The following is a 21,780-nucleotide window of genomic DNA, read 5'->3' as shown; positions in this document are numbered from 1 at the left end:
ACGTAAGCATTCAGTGCACACATCTAACCTACAGTAACCCAAAACCAACATTGTTCAATGAACAATCAATTTCATTATATTCAATAATTATGATTTGAACAGAGAATGAAATATATAAGAGCCAAGTGTGTACATTAGTGGGCACACACTATCACTTACACACACACACACTCATGTACACACTATCTCTCTCACACACACACACTATCATTATTCTAGATGACTTTTTGTAAGAGAAGGTAAAGTGAAGATGACTGCACAGACCTAACAGCAAGAGTCAATGGGCTCAGACTGTTAGTGAACAAAAACTAGTTTTCCCAGTTCTGTCAACCTAACACAGTATCGAAGATAAATCTTATTATAGGATGTTTTGGGCGGAAAGTACACAGTTGTCCCTCAGTGCTCTTACACTCGTTCTCGCGAAGTAGCAGCCTGTATATTTTCTCCACACTAAAGGACTTTACAAGACAGGTGTCCACTCTAGGTTCGAACCTGCTGTTTCCTTGCTTCATGTTTCGTCCCAGAAAATGGTCTAACAACTGCATGTCAGCGCCTTCGCTTCCTGTAGTGATATTCAAATGATTTTAAATTGTAAATAATGTTGAAGCATTCCTATTTTCTGAATTACATTTTATATGTTACACCAAATATGAAAACTCAAAGGAAATTCTTACCTGCTGAACACAGGATAGAACCGACAGAAAAATGACGGACAATTTACAGAAAGATAATTGAAGGGAGAAGAAATCCCTAGTAATAAATTATATTGTAGATAAACTGTATGTTCATATCTTTTTCCCACCTATACAAGCAAGTGACACAACGGTTTTTGTTTTGGGGTCGTGGCCTCGAACACGTAAAATATAAATCAACCTAAAACAATTAGCTGGCCCCGCCCATGTTATCTCTCAATGTCTCAGACCGTTTTATTCAACATCGCTTTGTCTTCCAATGTACTGACATCCACACATGTACAAGGTTTTTGCTCTCACCCCGACCTTCTTATCTTCCTCAACTTTTCTGTTTCTGTCTGTCCGAGAATTCAGTTCCTGCACTCGTCAGATAACGGCGACTATAAAATAGTCATCAGGGAGGGTAGTTTGGTGGACTGGGAGAAAAGTCAGTTTGTAGTAGACTCCGGAATCAGGTGAAGCATGCAGGCTGTAACGGTCGTGTGCACGTGCCTGTTGCTGACTTTGGTCAACGCCGAGCTGCTGAAGAATGGAGACTTTGAGGCTGGCACCGCCTCGTGGAACCAGTGCTGGAACTTCGTCTGTACACTGACAGCATCGGATGATACCCGCTTTGGTAAACAGTATCTGAGTGTAACCAACAGGTGTGTGTAATAATAATATAATGTGTGTATGAGAGCATGTCTGTATGCATGAATGATTCGTCATCAAAGATGCGTTGTACTATATACTATATACTATACTATATACTAAATTTGTGCGACAGCGCGCTTGCACCCTTTAATAACAGAATTATTATCATCATCATCATCATCAACATCATTATCATCATCATCATCATCATCATCATCATTATCATCATCGAATTATTGCTGTTTCTATGTACTATAGTGGCTAAGAGAAAAATAATTAGAAGGTGAATTTTTTTTTTAGCTGTTTTGTGTTAGTAAAGAGCGTGATTGATGTTTGCCGGGGGAAGTTTCGTGACCTCTGAGGGTCATGGCGACCTCAATGTCCCATTTATGATGACTTTCACCCTGTTTACTGTGTTTTATCTTGGGACGGTGAAGCGATCGTGGAAACTAAAATATTCAACTCTTATTCATTATTCTTTCTTCAAATGTATTCCCGGGCGAAGAAGAAATCCCTTGTGACTGGGGCACATAGAAGTTTGATTTGAATAGAATACAAGATAAGAAGGTCCAGGTGTAGGACTGACTACATTTGAACTGTGGCAGCACTTCTTTCCTTCAGTTTATGAATAATTTCCTATCCGAGCAGTTCATATTTGCAAGACACAAGACCGGGAAGATAAGGGCTTAGTTACATGGTCAGACTTTCACTAAGTGTGACTTTTAGATAACTTTCAAGCTATCAGGAGATTGAGTGAGTACATACCTGGAAGGTGCAAGCACTCAAGACTTACAACTGATTTGATAATAAATTGTATATGTTACTTAAAACAGATGTTTCACAATTCTGTTAGCTACAGCGATCGAAGTTTTCTCAAACGAAATAAAGAGTTAGTAACTTTAGACAATATCCAGAAACTCGTATTGACCTCCAACTGTTAACCCTTCACAACCACGGCTCGTATTCATAGACATCGGCATGAGCAGGGAAGAGAAGGGTTAAGTTAACCCGACAAACAAACAACTTCCAGATTCATGATTCCCTGATTAGGGGAAGATAACTGATCCACTGGCATGTTAGGAATTTTAGCAAAGGGTAAGATTGTCCATGTTTTGTTTAGGTAAGAAAAGCATGATTTTAAAAAAAAATTCAGTAAACTATAAAAATTCCATTCTGCTTCTCTTACAGAATAATTTCTGTCATGAAAATATTAAAGAACAATGATATTTCGGTAATAAAATGACCCACAGGGGAAAAAAGCCGAAGGCATGATTGATCTAAGCCAATCTGAGAAACGATCTGAGGGGAAGCATGACGAATTGTCTGTTCAGGTGTCACAACAACACCTCGCCACCGGACCCTGTTTTCGGAAGCATCCCTCAGTTGGGCCCTTGTGGTTCCCACGTCCTTTCCTCGCTCTCTACTGTTCTTTTCCAAGTCTGCTTTGGTCTTGGGTAGGCCTACCCAGCCAAAAATACAGGGCTATACCCGTTATCCACGGATCCCTGATTCATTCAGTATCAGCCCAGTTCTAAATGTGAAGTGTTTCGCGGTGCAGGACGGCGAGTTGGATGGGTCCAGGCCAGGGCATCCAGGTGACCCTCGGCAAGGACTACCGCGTGCAGAGCTACATCAAGATCCTCAACGATCTTCCCGGTAAACTGGGGCAGAGGATGGAGCTGGAGGTCAGCTTCGAGTTTCCAGGTGAGAATCATACACAAAACTGACGGAAAGAGCGACAGCGACAATTGACAAAAGACAATGACAATTAAAGTTATATTGATACAATAATGATAATATCCACTGTATGTTAATATTGGCGAAAGATTAAGCGAAAATGTTTTGTAAATCAGTCCTTCTCCTTGAAGAGGGGAAAAAATACGTCTTAGAATAAGAGAAGAAAAAAAGTCCGTTTATGCTTTTATGCGAAATTTTATTTGTGCGGCGCGCACGTGTTCGTGTTTAAGTGTGTTTGTGTGTCAACAATGGTGGTCACGTGATGGCAAATGTCATTTGCAGACGGCACCAAGGACTACGTTAACGCAGCTATGCGACACTGGTCCGGACATCAGACGGATGGTTTCTACTCCGCGGCGACTTCCAAGCTCCCAGCAAACGTAATGTGACGTCATCACATGAACTTTACCCTCTGACACGAGGACACGATTTAGAGGGGGACGTGAATACTTCTTAAAAAATACGGCGACACCTGCAAAAAACATTTCTTACTGTCTAGACACTATTTCAATTTTTTTAAAAGACCATACATTTAAACACAATTAAAAAAACTCCTTAATTTGTTTATGAAACAGACATTTTAGTGTATTTCATTGTCATAAGCCATAGTCGACTACTATTATACATGTAAGGCACGCTTATTTTAAAATTATTTTGTAATTGATATTTTATAATCATGTGTGAAGTTTTAGAGACCAAAGGGAAGTAACTTGGTTGTGTCTCTTCATTGCAGGAGTTGTCAGCACGAACTTCTATTTTCAAGGCCCTGATCCAGGTGTGGGGTTCGCTGTCGACAACACCTCGGTCACAGAAATAACCTCTGACCCCGACTGGCGGGCTAAGACAGACGACGTCATCAACAGACTCCGCAAGAGCGACATCAACGTGCAGTGAGTTGTTGCCCTTTACCTGCATGTTGCTGGCTGCCACTGTGACACAGTGTGACAAAATGCTAAATGAGTCCTTTATGTATGTCACCCCTTTAACCACCCTGAAACAAGGACATGAAACTCCTTAAAAACTGTATAATACAGGACAACCGCGGACTTCACTCTCGGCATCGTTTCCTACAGGCGATGACAAGGACAGGTTTCGACTGACGTGTTAAAGGTCTCCTAGGGAGCAACATTATTTTTAATTACTATGCTGTGGCTGGTGCACAGTACTTTTTTCCAAAATATACTTGTATATCAACCCTTGGTTCTCCAGATACACCACTATAACCATCATCATGCACAGAAAAAGATTCAAAACACTGTAATTAGAAATTACATGGATTCTTTTATATGGTAAAGTATGAAACTAATATAAGATACAGCCTCCGGCGATATGTTGATTGAGCATATCTAGTGGCTGTTGTGGGGCTACATCTATGAAGATGTCTGTAGACCCTGGATCCCAAGGAAAATGTGATGTTATTCATAGTATTTTTGGAAATAGAATTGTGTCTTGTGGTCGATCCAGTATGTAACAAATATCAATGTTGCTTGCAGGGTGACAGCTGCGAGTGGTGTCTCACCTGCAGATGTTAAGATACAGGTAGGATTCAATGTGTTGTAGGTAGAGGTAAGATTTTGTGCCCACTACTTCTTCAGTTTATTCACTTAATCAGTCCTCAACAGCTGCACAGAGACAAAATAATGTTGGACAGAAGGTTTGACATACAGAGGTAACAAAAACTTTTTAAAAGTGACCAATATCAATTGCTCATAAAAGGTTTTTTAAGTACAGATTCCAACACTAAGGTTCAGTTCGGTGTAAGACTAGTTAAAGTGTTGGTGTTTCAGATCGTACAAACCCGCAAGTCCTATCCATTCGGCATGGGTGGCTTGAGCTCGTGGAAGTACGTGGATCCCGCCGAGGACGCGTATAGAGACTGGGTACACAAGCACTTCAACTGGGCCACACCCGGGAACATGCTCAAGTGGCGGCAGTTCGACTGGCATTCTTCAGGGGTGGGTAAAGAGTACTGGTACCCGAGTCGTCAGCAACCCCAACAACCCCCTCCTCTCTCTCTTTCCCATCTTTCTCTTTTCTTTGATTAGGATATAAAACATATGCATCAAAAGGATGCAGGGAAAGCATGTAAAACGTAAAACAAAACTATCGGAAAAAACATCTCATATTTTTACTTGCATTTGTTTGTTTGTTTGTTTGTTTGTTTGTTTGTTTGTTTGTTTGTTTGTTTGTGTGCATTATTTTGTATGTGAGAACATTTCTATCTATAGGCATGCTCGTGTATGTCTGTGTGTGCGTCATGCTAGCGTGAGTGCGCCAACATTTTAAAGTGATTGTTTTTTCTTTGATGTCTTCAGGATTCCGTTCCCCGTATTCTCCAAACCCTTAACGGACTGAAGAGTCATAAGTAAGTTGTGTCTTGCAAATCATCTTCATAGTTACTAACACCTTCAACCCTGGTCTCACATGGCTCCCTACTGTTTCTAACACCTGTTCCCCCAATCTTAACACCTCTTCCTCCACCAAATAAAATAATTGACCTTCCTTCTGCTCTGAAGCTAGCGATTACAGCTCACCATCATAACAAGAGTTCCATGACTGATTGCTTTCTTGACAACTGGCTCTATGACAGTCACAATGTAGACTAGCCACTCACTTAATGTCATCTACTTCGATTCCTCTGTTGTATTTGTCTTTCTTTTATCAAGCTCCTCTTATTATTTTATATATTTTTACCCTGTCACGCTTTCCAGCTGTCTGTCATGGCTCTCACCATATCCTGGCATTTTCCATTCCTTAAATAACACACACAAATCCTGTTTGTACAAATCAATGATGAAGTTTTTACCTTTTTCGTTGTTGCCAGCATCAAGGTTCGTGCTCACAACATGGTGTGGTCTGTGTCCGACTTCATCCCTCTCTCCATTCTGGCGCTCAGTGGCGACGCGCTGCGTAACGCCGTGCAGCAACACATCACCTACGCCTGCAACCTCACCCGCGGCCTGTGAGGCTCTCATTCCACTACTACATCTGCTACAAATCTTACATAAACACAGTTGTCTTCATAAAACTAAAATGGGTGGTTTACTAGCAGAAGCTGTCGTACTTCCTTTCAAAATAAATGTGTAAAGAATGATCTGGTAACACTAGAAAACCTTGGAGATAAAACAAAAAGAAAGAAAAAAATTAATTCGCCTTAACTTAATTAGTTCCTCGCTGCTTTTTTTTAACTTTTATTCCTCTGTTTTTACACGTGTTTACCAGTATTTTACACTACTTTTCACAGGGTGGAACACTGGGATGTCAACAATGAAAACCTACATGGACAGTGGTTCCAGGAGAAGCTTCAAGACATAGACTATGACCTGGAACTATTCCGCATGGTTCACGCAGCTGACCCGGATGCTAAACTTTTCCTCAACGACTACAACGTGGTTGCTCAAGGCGCAGCGACAGATGTACGGAGAGTTGTTTGTTACTAATTTGTTATAAATTTATGTTGTAGTCATAGTTATAGTCTAGTATTATATTAATGTCATTTTCCAAAATTTTTCCTACATGCATTAAACGAAAAAACTCTAAATAAAAAATCCTAATATAATATTTTCTCGATGTCACAGGCCTTCTTGGCTCAGGGTCTGAAGTTCAAAGCCGCTAACGTCAGTTTGTACGGCATGGGAGTCCAAGTCCACTTCCTGAAAGGCCAGGAGCCAAGCCCCACTCTAGTGAAGGTAACATTCTGCAAAAAAAAAAAAAAAAAAAAAAAAAAAGCTCTTCGACTATTTGAACTAAAGAATACTTCTGATGACTAACTAGTGAGAAAGTTATCAGTAGATGAAGTTAGTAGATGAAGTCGTCTGCTAACCAAGACAGACACAGAAAAACGTCGGTAACCATGACAATCACAAATTTTTGTATTGGTGTCACTCCTATTTTCAGGAGCGCCTGGATACCCTGGCACAGGTAGGTGTACCCCTGTGGGTGACGGAGCTCAGCGCTGAGGACGATGACCCCAACCGTGAAGCGGACTTTTTCGAACGAGGACTGCGCGCCCTGTATGGACACCCGGCTGTGGAGGGCATCGTGTTCTGGGAGTTCGAGGGCTACAAAGAGGCCGCTGATGGTACTAAGCAGGTAAGCTTACAGCTGAACGATCACAAACACGTGGTATGATTTGTCACAAGAAGAAAATTCAGGTTGCATTTATTATACTTTTCATCGTTATTGAAGAAAGTAGCTTCGATACCATACTAATGGTGACTCGTTGTCATGACACCTAGTCTAATTTTCAAGAGAAATCAGATCCTGACTTCATGTTTCCAGTTGACCCCCTCAGCCGTGCGCGTGCTGGACCTGCTGGAGAAGCAGTGGATGACCAACGACACCCGGCCGCTCGCCGCCGCCTCCCAGTACACAGTTCGCGGTTTCCATGGTGACTACGAGCTGCGCGTGGTGTACAAAGGTCAGGAACTGACCAACCTGCGCCAGACTTTCACCTTGGGCACCGATGCCAAGAGCGTCTCTGTCAATGTACAAGCATAGTATACACGTCTTTAATTGTAACATCTGAAAAAAATTATCAAAATAAAAACACCTGGTGTTGAAGTGGATGGATGGATGTATATGAACGAACAGAGAGGGGCCTAGCTGAAAGGTGAGGGCAGAACAAAACAATTATGATAAAACTCTCTACGACCAGTCACAATTTCAAAATAAAACTAAAAACTGTTAGTATAAAGTTTAATTTTGGAGGAGAAAACTTATGAATAGTAAAAAGGAAGTGGTTGAGGTTTAACTAACATAGAGCAAGATCTCATGAACAGTTTGTACACACTTTTGGCGTACACTGTTACCGACAGTGAGGAGTACACAGGTTCTATACATTAATTAGTAACATTTTATATACAAGCATTTTATGTCCTATCAATATTTTCTTTCTTAAATAATTAACTAGTATGTCTTAATCCTAACAAACACAGGAACAACAAAAACAGGAAAACATCTACAATCTGTCATATTGAGACCTACCCCACCCTGTGATAGGAAATCTCCCCCTGTCAGCCAGATGACCACAACAAAACAACTACAATTCAGATATGAACACTAAAAGGAAATAAATATAGGACAGAACCGAGGGACAATAGAAGGACAATACACAAAGAGATGATGGAAGGGGTAGAAGTTTCCTATTAATAAATCGGTGTCAGAACAACTGTGTTTTCAGATAAAAAAAAGAATCTTATTTTTTTAAAGAGCAGGCGATACTATGGCTTTTATTTCAGGATAATGGTCTTGAGCACGTAAATATCTTATCCTGAAACAATCCACTGCCCCACACTGTTATCTGTCAACTTCTCTTGAGAGATTTTATTTAACATCGCTTTGTCCTCCGGTGCACTAAAATCCACAAAGGTACAAAATTGCCGCTTTTACCTTCTTATCTTCTTCAGGTTTTTGTTTCTGTCTGTCCGAAAATACAGTTCATGCACTCGTCAGATAACGGCGACTATAAAATAGTCATCAGGGAGGGTAGTTTGGTGGATTGGAAAAAAGTCAGTTTGTAGTAGACTCCGGAATCAGGTGAAGCATGCAGGCTGTAACGGTCCTGTGCACGTGCCTGTTGCTGACTTTGGTCAACGCCGAGCTGCTGAAGAATGGAGACTTTGAGGCTGGCACCGCCTCCTGGAACCAGTGCTGGGGCTTCGTCTGTAAACTGACTGCATCACATGATACCCGCTTTGGTAAACAGTATCTGAGTGTAACCAACAGGTGTGTGAAATAATAATATAACGTGTGACGAGTCTTTAGCTTTAGCATCGACTGTAACAATGGTCGGTTTGAGTGTTATGCCAGAATCGAAGATGATATCACGTGTGTTTGTGTGTGTGTGTGTGTGTGTGTGCGCACGCATGTCTGTATGGATGTTTGATTCGTCATCAAGGGTGCTTTGTACTATATACTATATACTATATTTGTGCGACAGCGCGCTTGCACCCTTTAATAACAGAATTATAATAATCATCATCATCATCCTTATCGAATTATTGCTTTAGCATTAGAGAATGCCTGTTTCTATGTACTCGAGTGGCTAAGAGAAAAATAATTAGAAGGCGAACCTTTTTTTTTTGTTGTTGCTGTTTTGTGTTAGTATAGAGCGTGACTGATGTTTGCCGAGGGAAGTTTCGTGACCTCTGAGGGTCAGGGGGACCTCAATGTCCCATTTATGATGACTTTCACTCTGTTTACTGTGCCTTATCTTGGGACGGTGAAGCGATCATGGAAACTAAAATATTCAACTCTTATTCATTATTCTTTCTTCAAATTTATTCCCGGGCGAAGAAGAAATCCCTTCTTTCAATGTTGTGACTGGGGCACATAGAAGTTTGATTTGAATAGAATTCAAGATAAAAAAGTTCAGGTGTAGGACTGACTACCTTTGAACTGTGGCAGCACTTCTTTCCTTTAGTTTCTGAATAATTTCCTATCTGAGCAGATGATATTTGCACGACACAAGACACAGAAGATAAGGGCTTGGTTACATGGTCAGACTTTCACTAAGTGTGACTTTTAGATAACTTTCAAGCTATCAGGAGATTGAGTGAGAAAGTACATACCTGGAAGGTGCAAACACTCAATACTTACAACTGATTTTATAATAGTTTGTATATGTTACTTAAAGCAGATGTCGTTTCATAATTCTGTTAGCTACAGTGATCGAAGTTTTCTCAAAAGGAATAAAGAGTTAGTGACTTTAGACAATATCCAGAAACTCGTGTTGCTTCATACTGTTAACCCTTCACAACCACGGCTCGTATTCATGGACATCGGCATGAGCAAGGAAGCGACAAACAACTTCCAGGTTCATGATTCACTGACTAGGTGAAAACTGATCCACTGGCATGTTGGCAATTTTAGCAAAGGGTAAAATTCTTCACGCTTTTTAAGAAAAGCATGAAAAATAATGTTTACAAATTCAGTAAACTATAGAAATTCCATTTTGCTCCTCTTACCAAATAATTTTCGTCGTGAAAATATTCAATGAACAAAGATGTCATTTCATTCGGTAGTAAAATGGCTCACAGGTAAAAAAAAAGCCGAAGCCAATGTTAGAAACGATCCGAAGGGAAGCTCGACGACTCGTCTGTTCGGGTGTCAGCTTCTATGTTAGTTATTGTGTTAGTAATTTAGTGTACTAGTTAGTATGTTAGTATGTCAGTCTCAGATTAATAAAAAAACGGTATTTACAAAACAATTCTATATCAAGTTACTTGCCCAGTTTATTTATAAGGTCTTAACCAGTTCTGTGCTCGATTTGATCAAACACTATCTCCGCCATTTTACCGGCTAATTGTACAGGATCTCCTTCCGATAAACTGTCCGGGTAGGCATGGTAGTTTATTAGTTTATTCCTTGTCATTTCTTGAGGAGCATAGGGCCACAAACAATACCTCAACACCGGACCCTGTTTTCGGCAGCATCCCTCAGTTGGTCCCACGTCCTTTGCCTCACTCTCTACTGATCTTTTCCAAGTCTGCTTTGCTCTTGGGTAGGCCTACCCAGCCAAAAACACAGGGCTACACCCGCTGACCACGAGTAGCTGATTCATTCAGTATCAGCTCAGTTCTAAATGTGATGTTTCGCGGTGTAGGACGGCGAGTTGGATGGGTCCAGGCCAGGGCATCCAGGTGACCCCCGGCAAGGACTACCGCGTGCAGAGCTACATCAAGATCCTCAACGACCTTCCCGGTAAACTGGGGCAGAGGATCGAGCTGGAGGTCAGCTTTGACTTTCCAGGTGAGTATCATACACAAAGCAGAGAGAAAGAGCGACAGCCACAATTGACAAAAGACAATAACAATTATAGTTATATTGATACAATAATGATACAATAATGATAATATCCACTGTATGTTAATATGGGTGAAAGATTACGCGAAAAATGTTTTGTAAATCTGTTCTTCACCTTAAAAGGGGAAAAAATACGTCTTAGAATGAGAGTAGAAAAAAAAAAGTATGTTGATTCTTTTATGCGAGATTTTATTTGTGCGGCGCGCACGTGTTCGTGTTTAAGTGTGTGTGTCAGCAATGATGGTCACGTGATGTCATTTGCAGACGGCACCAAGAACTACGTTAACGCAGCTGTGCGGCCACTGGCCCGGACATCAGACGGCTGGTTTCTACTCCGCGGCGACTTCCAAGCTCCCAGCAAACGTAATGTGACGTAATCACATGAACTTTACCCTCTGACACGAGGACACGATTTAGAGGGGGACGTGAATACTTCTTAAAAAATACGGCGACACCTGCAAAAAACATTTCTTACTGTCTAAAGACTATTTCAATCTTTTTTAAGACCATGCATAGTGACAGCACAATTAAAAAAAACCTCCTTAATTTGTGTATGAAACAGACATTTTAGTATATTTCATGGTCTTAAGCCATAGTCGATTACTATTATACATATAAGGTACGTTTATTTTAAAATTATTTTGTAATTGGTAATTTATAGTCATGTGTGAAGTTTTACGGACCAAAGGGAAGTAACTTGGTTGTGTCTCTTCATTGCAGGAGTTGCCAGCACGACCTTCTATTTTCAAGGCCCTGATCCAGGTGTGGGGTTCGCTGTCGACCAGGCCTCGGTCACAGAAATAACCTCTGACCCCAACTGGCGGGCGAAGACAGACGACGTCATCAACAGACTCCGCAAGAGCGACATCAACGTGCAGTGAGTTGTTGCCCTTTACCTGTGTGCTGCTGGCTGCCACTGTGACACAGTGTGACAAACACTATTGTGACATGAGTGCTTTATGTATGTCACCCCTTTAACCACCTGAAACTAGGACATGAAACTCCTTAAAAAACTGTTTAATACAGGTGTAACGATTCGCGATTCAGGCGAATCTAGTTAGATTCACTTTTATTTTTAATTCTCCTTGCGGTCAGGGAAGAGCAGTCGCGCGAGCACTGACGCGGCTCTGTGTGACTCATTCTCTTACGTCATGTATGGAATGACGTAAATGAGCTTAGCACAGCGTAACTACGGCGACGGTAGTCAATAGAGGGAGAAACCATGTAGTACTTATGATTGGTTGGCACAGCCTCCAAGAAAGACTGTTAGGAGGTCGTCCTAGTTACCTGGTCGCTAGGGGTGCCTGATTGGTCAGGAGGGAGAAAAAGGATGAGTTAACTTGGTGGTGCTAACGTTTCTCGAGACAGTCGAGACCAAGCAGTTGGAGAGTAGAGAGCTCCGTGAAGAGTGAACAGTGTGTGTTAACTGCCTTCAACGTATATCCAACGTTTTTTCCAGTGGAGTATTATCATGTGTATTCCGAGTTGTGGTGTAGTAATTAATTCAATCGGAATATAACATTTTCGCCGATACGGCTTTAATCACCTTAGCTTCACGAACTGCGTGAAGTGATTCATTGGATTAACCTGCTGGTCCAGTCAGTCATCTCACCAGCCGTCTGATAACCGTAAGAGGAGGTTGACGCTGAGAGAGTAGCGTTCTTTTATTTTGTTTCATCCACATCTCATCGCTAATTAATTTCATAAACATTAAATGTGTTAATCGTTGGCCGGACCTTTTTGCTGAAAAAAGGTGAAAGAGTGCGGCGAGCGTGGTTTACATGCAGATGTTTACACGCGCTCGCACACATTCAACACACTCTTTCGTAAAACGTTACAACAGGACAGCCACGGACTTCACTCTTCTCAGCTTTTCCTTCAGGCGATGACAAGGACAGGTTTCCACTGACCTGTTAAAGGTCTCGTAGGGAGCAACATTATTTTTAATTACAAGGCTGTGCCTGGTACACAGTACTATTTTTCAAAATATGCTTGTATATCAACCCTGGGTTCTCCATGTACACCACTGTAACCATCATCGTGCACAGAAAAAGATTTCAAAAACACCGATATTAGAAATTACATAGATTCTTTTAAAAGGTAAAGTGTGAAACTAATATAAGATACAACCTGAGGCGACATGTTGATTGAGCATATCTAGATGTGGGGATATAGCTTGGGTCTCTATGAAGATGTTTGTAGATATGGATCTCGAGGAAAAAAAGTGATGTAATTATTTATATTTGGGAAATAGAACTGTGTCCTGTGCTCGATGCAGTATTTAACAAATATCACTGTTCCTTGCAGGGTGACAGCTGCGAGTGGTGTCTCACCTGCAGATGTTAAAATACAGGTAGGATTCCATGTGTTGTAGGTAGAGGTAAGATTTTGTGTGTAGTACACGCCCACTACTTCTTCAGTTAATTCCCTCACTCAGTCCTCAACAGCTGTACAGAGACAAAATAATGTTGGACAAAGGGTTTGGCATACAGGGATAACAAACTTTTAAAAGTGACCAATATCAATTGCTCATAAAAGGTTTTTAAGTACAGATTCCAACACTAAGGTTCAGTTCGGTGTAAGACTAGTCAAGCGTTGGTGTTTCAGATCGTACAAACCCGCAAGTCCTATCCATTCGGCATGGGTGGCTTGAGCTCGTGGAAGTACGTGGATCCCGCCGAAGACGCGTATAGAGACTGGGTGCACAAGCACTTCAACTGGGCCACACCCGGGAACATGCTCAAGTGGCGGCAGTTGGACTGGCATTCTTCAGGGGTGGGTAAACATCAACCATCAACACCCCCCTCTCTCTCTCTTTCCCATCTTTCTCTTTTCTTTGATTATGATATAATATGATATAATATGTCAACATATGTACCAGAAGGATGCAGTGAAAGCTTGTAAAATGTAAAACAAAACTGTCGGAAAATATTCTCACATTTTTACGTAAATTTGTTTGTTTGTTTGTTTGTTTGTTTGCATTATTTTGTATGTGAGAATGTGTATCTATATAGGCATGCTCATGTATGTTTGTGTGTGCTTGCATGTTTGCGTGCTCCGACATTTTAAAGTGATTGCTTTTTTCTTTGATGTCTTCAGGATTCCGTTCCACGTATTCTACAAACTCTTAAAGGACTGAAGAGCCATAAGTAAGTTGTGTCCTGCAAATCATCTTCATAGCCACTAGCACCTTCAACACGGGTCTCACGTGGCTCCCTACTGTTTCTAACACCTGTTCCCTCAGTCCCAGCACCTCTTCCTCCACCAAATAAAATAATTGACCTTCCTTCCGCTCTAAAGCTAGCGATTACAGCTCACCTCAAAACAAGAGTTCCATGACTGATTGCTTTCTTGACAACAGGCTCTATGACAGTCACGATGTAGACTAGCCTCGCACTTAATGTCATTAACTTCAATTCCTCTGTTGTTGTTTTTTTTTTCTTTCTTCTCTGTTCTTTTATCAAGCTCCTCTTATTATTTTATATATTTTTACCCTGTCACTCTTTCCAGTTGTCTGTCACGGCTCTCACCCTATCCTGGCCTTTTCCATTCCTTAAATAACACACACACACATACCAAACAAACAACAAAGACTTAAGTTTACACAGTATTTCCTGTTTATACATATCAATGATGAAATGTTTACCTACTTCGCTGTTGCCAGCATCAAGGTTCGTGCTCACAACATGGTGTGGTCTGTGTCCGACTTCATCCCTCTCTCCATTAAGGCGCTCAGTGGCGACGCGCTGCGTAAAGCCGTGCAGCAACACATCACCTACACCTGCAACCTCACCCGCGGCCTGTAAGGCTCTCATTCTACTGCTACGACTGCTACAAATCTTACCATAAACACAGTTGTCTTCACAAAACTTAAATGGGTGGTTTACTAGCATAAGCTTCCTTTCAAAATAAATGTGTAAAGAATGATCTGGTAACACTAGAAAACCTTGGAGATTAAAAAAAATAATAATAAAAACGATTAATTCGCCTGAACTTAATTAGTTCCTCGCTGCTTTTTTTACTTTGTTTCCTCTGTTTTTACCCGTGTTTACCAGTATTTTCCATGTATTGCACGCTTCTCTTCACAGGGTGGAACACTGGGATGTCAACAACGAAAACCTACATGGACAGTGGTTCCAGGAGAGGTCCAAGACATAGACTATGACCTGGAACTTTTCCGCATGGTTCACGCTGCTGACCCGGATGTTAAACTTTTTCTCAACGACTACAACGTGGTTGCTCAAGGCGCAGCTACTGATGTACGGAGAGTTGATTTGTTATTGTTTTTTGGTATAAATTTATGTTCTAGTCATGGTTATAGCGAGTCTTACATTAATGTCATTTTCCAAAATTTTTCCTACACAAGTTAAACGAAAAAAGTGTTTGCTAAAAAAAGATCCTAATAATAATATTTTCTCGATGTCACAGGCCTTCTTGGCTCAGGGTCTGAAGTTCAAAGCCGCTAACGTCGGTTTGTACGGCATGGGAGTCCAAGTACACTTCCTGAAAGGCCAGGAGCCAAGCCCCACTCTAGTGAAGGTAACATTCTGCAAAAAAGAAATTCTTCGATGTATTTGAACGAAAGAATGCTTCTGATGACTAACTAGTTAGAAAGTTATTCAGTAGATGAAGTCAGTAGATGGTCGTCTGCTAACCAAAACATATACAGAAAAACGTCGGTAACCATGACAATCACGAATTTTTGTATTGATGTCCTTTCTATTTTCAGGAGCGCCTGGACACCCTGGCAAAGGTAGGTGTACCCCTGTGGGTGACGGAGCTCAGCGCTCAGGACGATGACCCCAACCGTGAAGCTGACTTTTACGAACGTGGCCTGCGCGCCCTGTATGGACACCCGGCTGTGGAGGGCATCGTGTTCTGGGAGTTCGAGGGCTACAAAGAGGCCGCTGATGGTACTAAGCAGGTAAGCTTAGAGCTGAACGATCACAAACACGTGGTATGATTTGTCACACGAAGAAAATTCTGATTGCATTTATTATATTTTCATCGTTATTGAAGAAAATAGTCTAGTCTCATTTTGAAGAGAAATAAGATCCTGACTTCTTTTCCTAAAGGCGAATGATAATTTTTTCAAAGGGTTGTTATCGGGACATGGTTACTACTAAATAACTACTAAATTTCCAACAAATAAACGATCCAACCAACCAACCTTGATCGAAATCCGTTCTGCACCCAAGTGTGGCGAGAAGCGGGGTCGGTGAGATAACAGGTGGCGAAATAAAGAATTTAGACCATAAATTTTCTAGATTTGGGTTGGGTGACATTAGTGTTGGGAGGAGAGAAGTCCTTAGCAAGGCTAGCAATATCTTGTTTTGTGTCTATACTATGTGTTTAAGACCTCTATACCTTGTGTTTGAAGACGTTGGCAACGCTCCTGCTGTATCATGTTTCCAGTTGACCCCATCAGCGTGCGCGTGCTGGACCTGCTGGAGAAGCAGTGGATGACCAACGACAACCGGCCGCTCGCCGCCGCCTCCTCCCACTACACAGTTCGCGGTTTCCACGGTGACTACGAGCTGCGCGTGGTGTACAAAGGTCATGAACTGACCAACCTGCGCCAGACTTTCACCTTGGGCACCGGTGCCAAGACCGTCTCTGTCAATGTACGAGCATAGTATACACGCCTTTAACTGTAACATCTGAAAAAAAAAATTATCAAAAAAAAAAAAAACTGTGTTGGAATGGATGGATGTATATGAACTAATAGAGAGAGGCCTAGCTAAAAGGTGTAGGCAGAACAAAAAAATTATGATAAAACTCTCTACGACCAGTTAGAATTTCAAAATAAAACTGTTAGTATAAAGTTGAATTTTGGAAGAGAAAACTGGTGAATAGTAAAAAGGAAGTGGTTGAGGTTTAACTAACATAGAGCAAGATCTCATGAACAGTTTGTACACACCATTGGCGTACACTGTTACGGACAATGAGTACACAGGTTCTATACATTAATTAGCATTGATAACGATTCTTAGGCCAATTAAATACAGACAATTTTGTACACTCCTTCGCTTTTCATCTGTTGCTATCCCTTGACACATTTTTTAATTTACGGGTAATGTATCATTACTACCGAGAAATGTGGTTTTACTACCTGACGTCGGGTGGAATAGAAAGTTTGACAGACTTCTGCAACTTCGGTAGCTACACCTTAATAAACACTTTTTTAAACACTTCCTAGAGATATAACAAATGATTATTTTTGACACCAATTTTCACGTTCCTGTGCGTTTATCGTTTGTTCAGGTTTGTAAAAAGTTGCCCAAGACATTGCAAAACCTATTCTAGGGTTCTGTTTTTGAGCTGGTTGGACTGGATGATGTATCTGATGATCACACCACCGAAACTCTTCAACACTCACACACACTCGCTTCTGTATATATATGTTCAGTCACCCACCAGTAACTTTTTATATGCAAGCATTTTATGTCTTACTCGCACGCGCGTGTGTATATACACTCTAGCACAGTCTTTGTCAATCACAGATATCCACAGAAAATTTACATATACACATATGATTTAAATTCTACATATAATGTTGAATCACTCTTATATTATAGATCTCACCTTAACAGTATTTGTGATGATGTGGCAGTATCTACCAATAATTTCTTTCTTAAATAATTAACTAGTATGTCTTAATCCTAACAAACACAGGAACAACAAAAACACGAAAACATCTGCAATGTGTCATATTGAGACCTGTCCCAGCGTGTGAAAGGAAATCTCCCCCTGCCAGCCCAGATGACCACAACAAAACAACTACAATTCAGATATGAACACTAAAAGGAAATAAATATAGGACAGATCCAACAGACAATAGAACAAAACACAAAGAGATGAGAAAGGAGTAGAAATTTCCTATTAATTAATCGGTGTCAGAACAACTGTGTTTTCAGAAAAAAATAAGAATTTTTTTTTTTTTTTTAAGAGCAGGCGATACTATAGCTTTTGTTTCAGGATCATGGCCTTGAGCACGTAAATATCTTATCCTGAACATCCACTGCCCCACACTGTTATCTCTCAACTTTCTGAGAGATTTTTTAACATCCCTTTGTCTCGGTGCACTGAAATCACACAGGTACAAAATTGCCGCTTTTACCTTCTTATCTTCTCAAGTTTTTGTTTTTCTCTGTCGAAATACAGTCAATGCACTCGTCAGATAACGGACGACTATAAATAGTCATCAGGAGGGTAGTTTGGTGGATTAGAGAAAAGTGAGTTTGTAGTAGACTCTGGAATCAGGTGCTCTGTACTGAGCATGCAGGCTGTAACCGTCCTGTGCAGTGCCTGTTGCTGACTTTGGTCAACGCCAGCTGCTGAAGAATGGAGCTTTGAGGCTGGCACCGCTCGTGGAACCAGTGCCTGGAAACTTCGTCTGTAACTGACTGCATGGATGATACCCGCTTGGTAAAACAGTATCTCAGTGTGACCAACAGGTGTGTGTAATACAAATACAACATGTGTGACGAGTCTTTAGCAAACATTAAGTGTAAACATGCTTTTTATGTCATGACAGCTGAGAATAGCATATCATGTATTAATTAGAATGTTTAAAGGTTGGACTGATTAGTTTTGAACCGAGACAGTGTTTCTTATTTGTGTACCTTCCCCTCGGTGTGAGTAGTCCTACAAAATGCCATAAACACAAGGTTACAGCCACTATCTGAGGGTAACCGATTCATCATCATTTTAGGGTGTCAGGCAAACAACATAATTTTCATGAATACGAGTCCTGCGTGGGACTGGGACTGACAAACATACAAGAAAGAGTCTTACTCTCTTGTCTCATCAGTTTTAGTCTGAACTTGGGGAAGACCACTGGGTCTGACTCGCCCTAAGATTAACCGATTGCGCGACCATCAGAAAAAGGGTTCAAGGCTTGACATTCAATTCTCAGTCCAGTTATAAACCTGAAGTTTGTTTTTTTGGGGGTTTTTTTTTTTTTTTTTGTATTGCAGGACAGACTTTTGGTGGGTCAGGGCAGATCATCCAAGGTGCCCGGCAAGGACTACCGCGTGCGAGCTAATCAAGCTCTCAACGACCTTCCCGTAACTGGGCAGAGATGGGCTGGAGGTCAGCTTCGAGTTTCCAGGTCAGCATCAGTTGATGTCTATGCTAAGATATTAGAATGAGAAAGAAAGACAATTGACAAAGCCAATGACACTGACAATTATAGTGGTAAAATAATGATGATATCTACTCAGAGAGAATGAGTGAACAATTTTGTAAATCTGTTCCTCGTCCTAAAGATGGAAAATTGCCTGTTATAATATGCTTGTGAGTTTTTATTTGTGAGGCGCATGTTTATTTATGTATATATGTGTGCCAGTAATGGTGGTCACGTGATAGCAAATGTCATTTGCAGACGCGGCACCAAGGATTACGTTAACGTAGCTGTGCGGCCACTGGTCCGGTCATCAGACGGCTGGTTTCTACTTCGCGGCGACTTCCAAGCTCCGAGCAAAAGTAATGTGACGTCCTCACTTGAACTTTACCCTCTGACATGAGGACCTCTGTGACCTCAAGTCTTGATTAGACCGTGCTTAGTGACAGCGCAAAGCAAACTGTCCTGTCGGGGGGTGATCACAATTATTTGACAGAAAGTGATAGGCAAGTGGTTAAAGTCCTGGCGTGCGAACTGAAAAATTAGGTTCAATACCCGTGTAGCGCAGCCAACTTTCCTCAGTAAACTCATCTGGCGAGAGTGGGTACCTGACTCCTTAGAAGGACTTTGAAGGTAAAGCCATCATTTTCACAGCAAAATTATGTGTAAGCGCTAAAATACAGTCGTGTGTTGAAGTTCTGGAGACGGAGAGGCAGTAACATGGTTGTGTCTGTTTACTGCAGGTGTGGTCAGCACGACCGTCTATTGTCAAGGCCCTGATCCAGGTGTGGGGGGTTCGCTGTTCGGGGACCACACCTCTGGTCACAGAAAATATCTGACCCGACTGGCGGGCGAAGACAGACGAGTCATCAACAGACTCCGCAAGAGCGAACAGTCAAAGTGCAGTTGAGTTGTTGCCTTTATGGTCTGCTGCTGGCTGCACTGTGACACAGTGTGACAAACACTATTTGTAGCATGACATTTGTATTTGTTTCATCATGTAATCAGTCCTTTCAACAAGGACAGTAAGTTTAAGCTGGGAATTATATGTATTAGTCCTCTTGTGTGTTTGTACCTCCAGAAAAGCCTGTGTGTTGTAGCTTGCATCCGACGACAGGAAAGTTACTGTTACAGACTGGAGAATAGCTGTTTGTCGAGCTCTGCCAGTCCGTTAATGTCATCGTTCCCTTCAGGGTCCCAGCGAGTGCGTTGTCTGCTCGAGATGTGAAGTAGGTATAAATTATTATGTGTATAAATACAGAATAGCTATGTATTTATGTTATCTATGTGTTGGTTATGCAGGGACATTGTGGGTGTGATTATAGGTAGATTCTGTAATATCGAATAAGATTCTGTTTATGATTGATGAATTGTTTCTGTGGTAGTTGTGGACGGGAAATTAGTGTATGTAGTATGTATTGGAAGATTGATTGTTTAGATATTTTTTAAAAAGCGATCATACAAATTCTAAGAGGTTTCATGTCATATATAGGTATATTTTAATATATTATTTTCCTGTATTAGCTGTTCCGTTTCACTTTATTTCAGAGCTTTTCTGTGGCGATCGTACACCTGCAAGTCGTATCGCCTTTGGCAGGGTGGCTGGATCGCCGAGTATTTAGACCCACAACGATTGACAAACTGGAAGCGTGGCAGCGACCATCAACTGGCCACGGCAAACCATGTCAGTCGGCGGCAGTTTACTGCATTCCTTACAGGGTGACTCGGACTGAAAGATGAAAATCGTCGGAACCCTCTAACTCTCCAGTCTCTGTTTTCTCCATTTTGTTTCTATTTGTATTTCTCGTTCTTAACTTTCACTCCTTACTGTGATAAATTGTAAGTCGAAGATGTTCTCAAGATGCTATTGAAATATCAAACGTAATATAAATTGCAGAAGCGTGTGTGTGTGAGAGATAAATTGTTTCTCTTATGTTACGTCAGGTAATTTCCAGCTTTCGTCCGAAACCTTAACGGACTAGAGTCCAGTGAGTTGTGATGTTATACATTATAACTCGTATAATAAGATGCCTGTTTCACTGTCTGCTTGCGTTTTACACCTGTTTCCCCAGCTACTTCATTCCGTCACAAAAATAAAATGCTGACTTTGCGAGCTGTGACTGTCGCAGCTCGTTATTCTTGACAAGATGATAGACTATGTTTTCGTGTTTTATTAATTCATTGCATAAGACTAGGTTATGTCATCTACCCAGTACGGTGGGTAAAATGTAAGGTCAGACTAGCTTCCTTGTCATCTTGCCTCACTTTATTCTTATGTCCTATTTATTTTATTCTCTCCCTTTTCAGCTGGTGTGATCCTGCTTCATTTGTCTTGCTCTTCTTTTTTATAATAACGCTCGCGCTCGAATACGGACAGAATTAAGCTGATTTTATGTGATTATTGCTTAGTATCTTTCTGTTTTACTCAATGATGAAGTGTTTACTCTCTCGTTGTTGCGCATCAAGTTCGTGTCAACAGGGTGTGGTCTGTGTCGACTTATCCTGCTTCCATTCTGGCTCCGTGGCGACCGCTGGTACGCGTGCAGAAACATCACCTACGTCTGCAACTTCACGCGGCCTGTGAGGCTTTCGTGCTTTCACTCTTATCTCCTCGTTATTTTCAGTGTTTACATACTTACCAATATTTTATGATTCCAGTTTTTTCTCGGTTTTCTCATTTGCGTCTGCCAGTGTTTTTCCTTTACTGTATTTTACATGTATTGCACGTACTTTCACAGGAACACTGGATGTCACAACGAACCTACTGGCAGTGTTCATGGGTAGGTC

At 41.2% G+C, this 21,780-nt stretch overlaps 2 protein-coding genes across 2 annotated transcripts in view; both read left to right on the top strand.

The window, feature by feature from the left end:
• The first annotated feature begins 2,887 nt into the window (after nucleotides 1–2,887).
• On the top strand, nucleotides 2,888–7,611 carry LOC112568938 (anti-sigma-I factor RsgI6-like). The gene is made up of 11 exons (XM_025246515.1): nucleotides 2,888–3,029; nucleotides 3,345–3,442; nucleotides 3,796–3,952; nucleotides 4,556–4,601; nucleotides 4,850–5,017; nucleotides 5,378–5,427; nucleotides 5,887–6,024; nucleotides 6,307–6,478; nucleotides 6,641–6,751; nucleotides 6,960–7,154; nucleotides 7,344–7,611. The coding sequence occupies exons 5-11, from the start codon at nucleotides 4,883–4,885 to the stop codon at nucleotides 7,560–7,562; spliced, it is 1,020 nt and encodes a 339-aa protein (XP_025102300.1). The 5' UTR covers nucleotides 2,888–3,029; nucleotides 3,345–3,442; nucleotides 3,796–3,952; nucleotides 4,556–4,601; nucleotides 4,850–4,882; the 3' UTR covers nucleotides 7,563–7,611.
• Nucleotides 7,612–8,540: 929 nt separating this feature from the next.
• The window catches only part of LOC112568937 (anti-sigma-I factor RsgI6-like), an 18,551-nt gene continuing 5,311 nt past the window's right edge, over nucleotides 8,541–21,780 (top strand). Inside the window, 12 exon segments of the mRNA XM_025246513.1 lie at nucleotides 8,541–8,789; nucleotides 10,669–10,814; nucleotides 11,133–11,231; nucleotides 11,589–11,745; nucleotides 13,176–13,221; nucleotides 13,476–13,643; nucleotides 13,968–14,017; nucleotides 14,533–14,670; nucleotides 14,957–15,009; nucleotides 15,012–15,127; nucleotides 15,297–15,407; nucleotides 15,598–15,792. Coding sequence (XP_025102298.1) covers nucleotides 8,608–8,789; nucleotides 10,669–10,814; nucleotides 11,133–11,231; nucleotides 11,589–11,745; nucleotides 13,176–13,221; nucleotides 13,476–13,643; nucleotides 13,968–14,017; nucleotides 14,533–14,670; nucleotides 14,957–15,009; nucleotides 15,012–15,127; nucleotides 15,297–15,407; nucleotides 15,598–15,792 — 1,461 coding nt within the window. The 5' untranslated portion in view covers nucleotides 8,541–8,607.

The sequence above is a fragment of the Pomacea canaliculata genome, linkage group LG7 (genome assembly GCF_003073045.1).
Source record: "Pomacea canaliculata isolate SZHN2017 linkage group LG7, ASM307304v1, whole genome shotgun sequence".
Lineage (NCBI taxonomy): Eukaryota > Metazoa > Mollusca > Gastropoda > Architaenioglossa > Ampullariidae > Pomacea > Pomacea canaliculata.
Note: the sequence above shows the minus strand (reverse complement) of the source record. Positions and strands in the feature narration are given on the sequence as shown.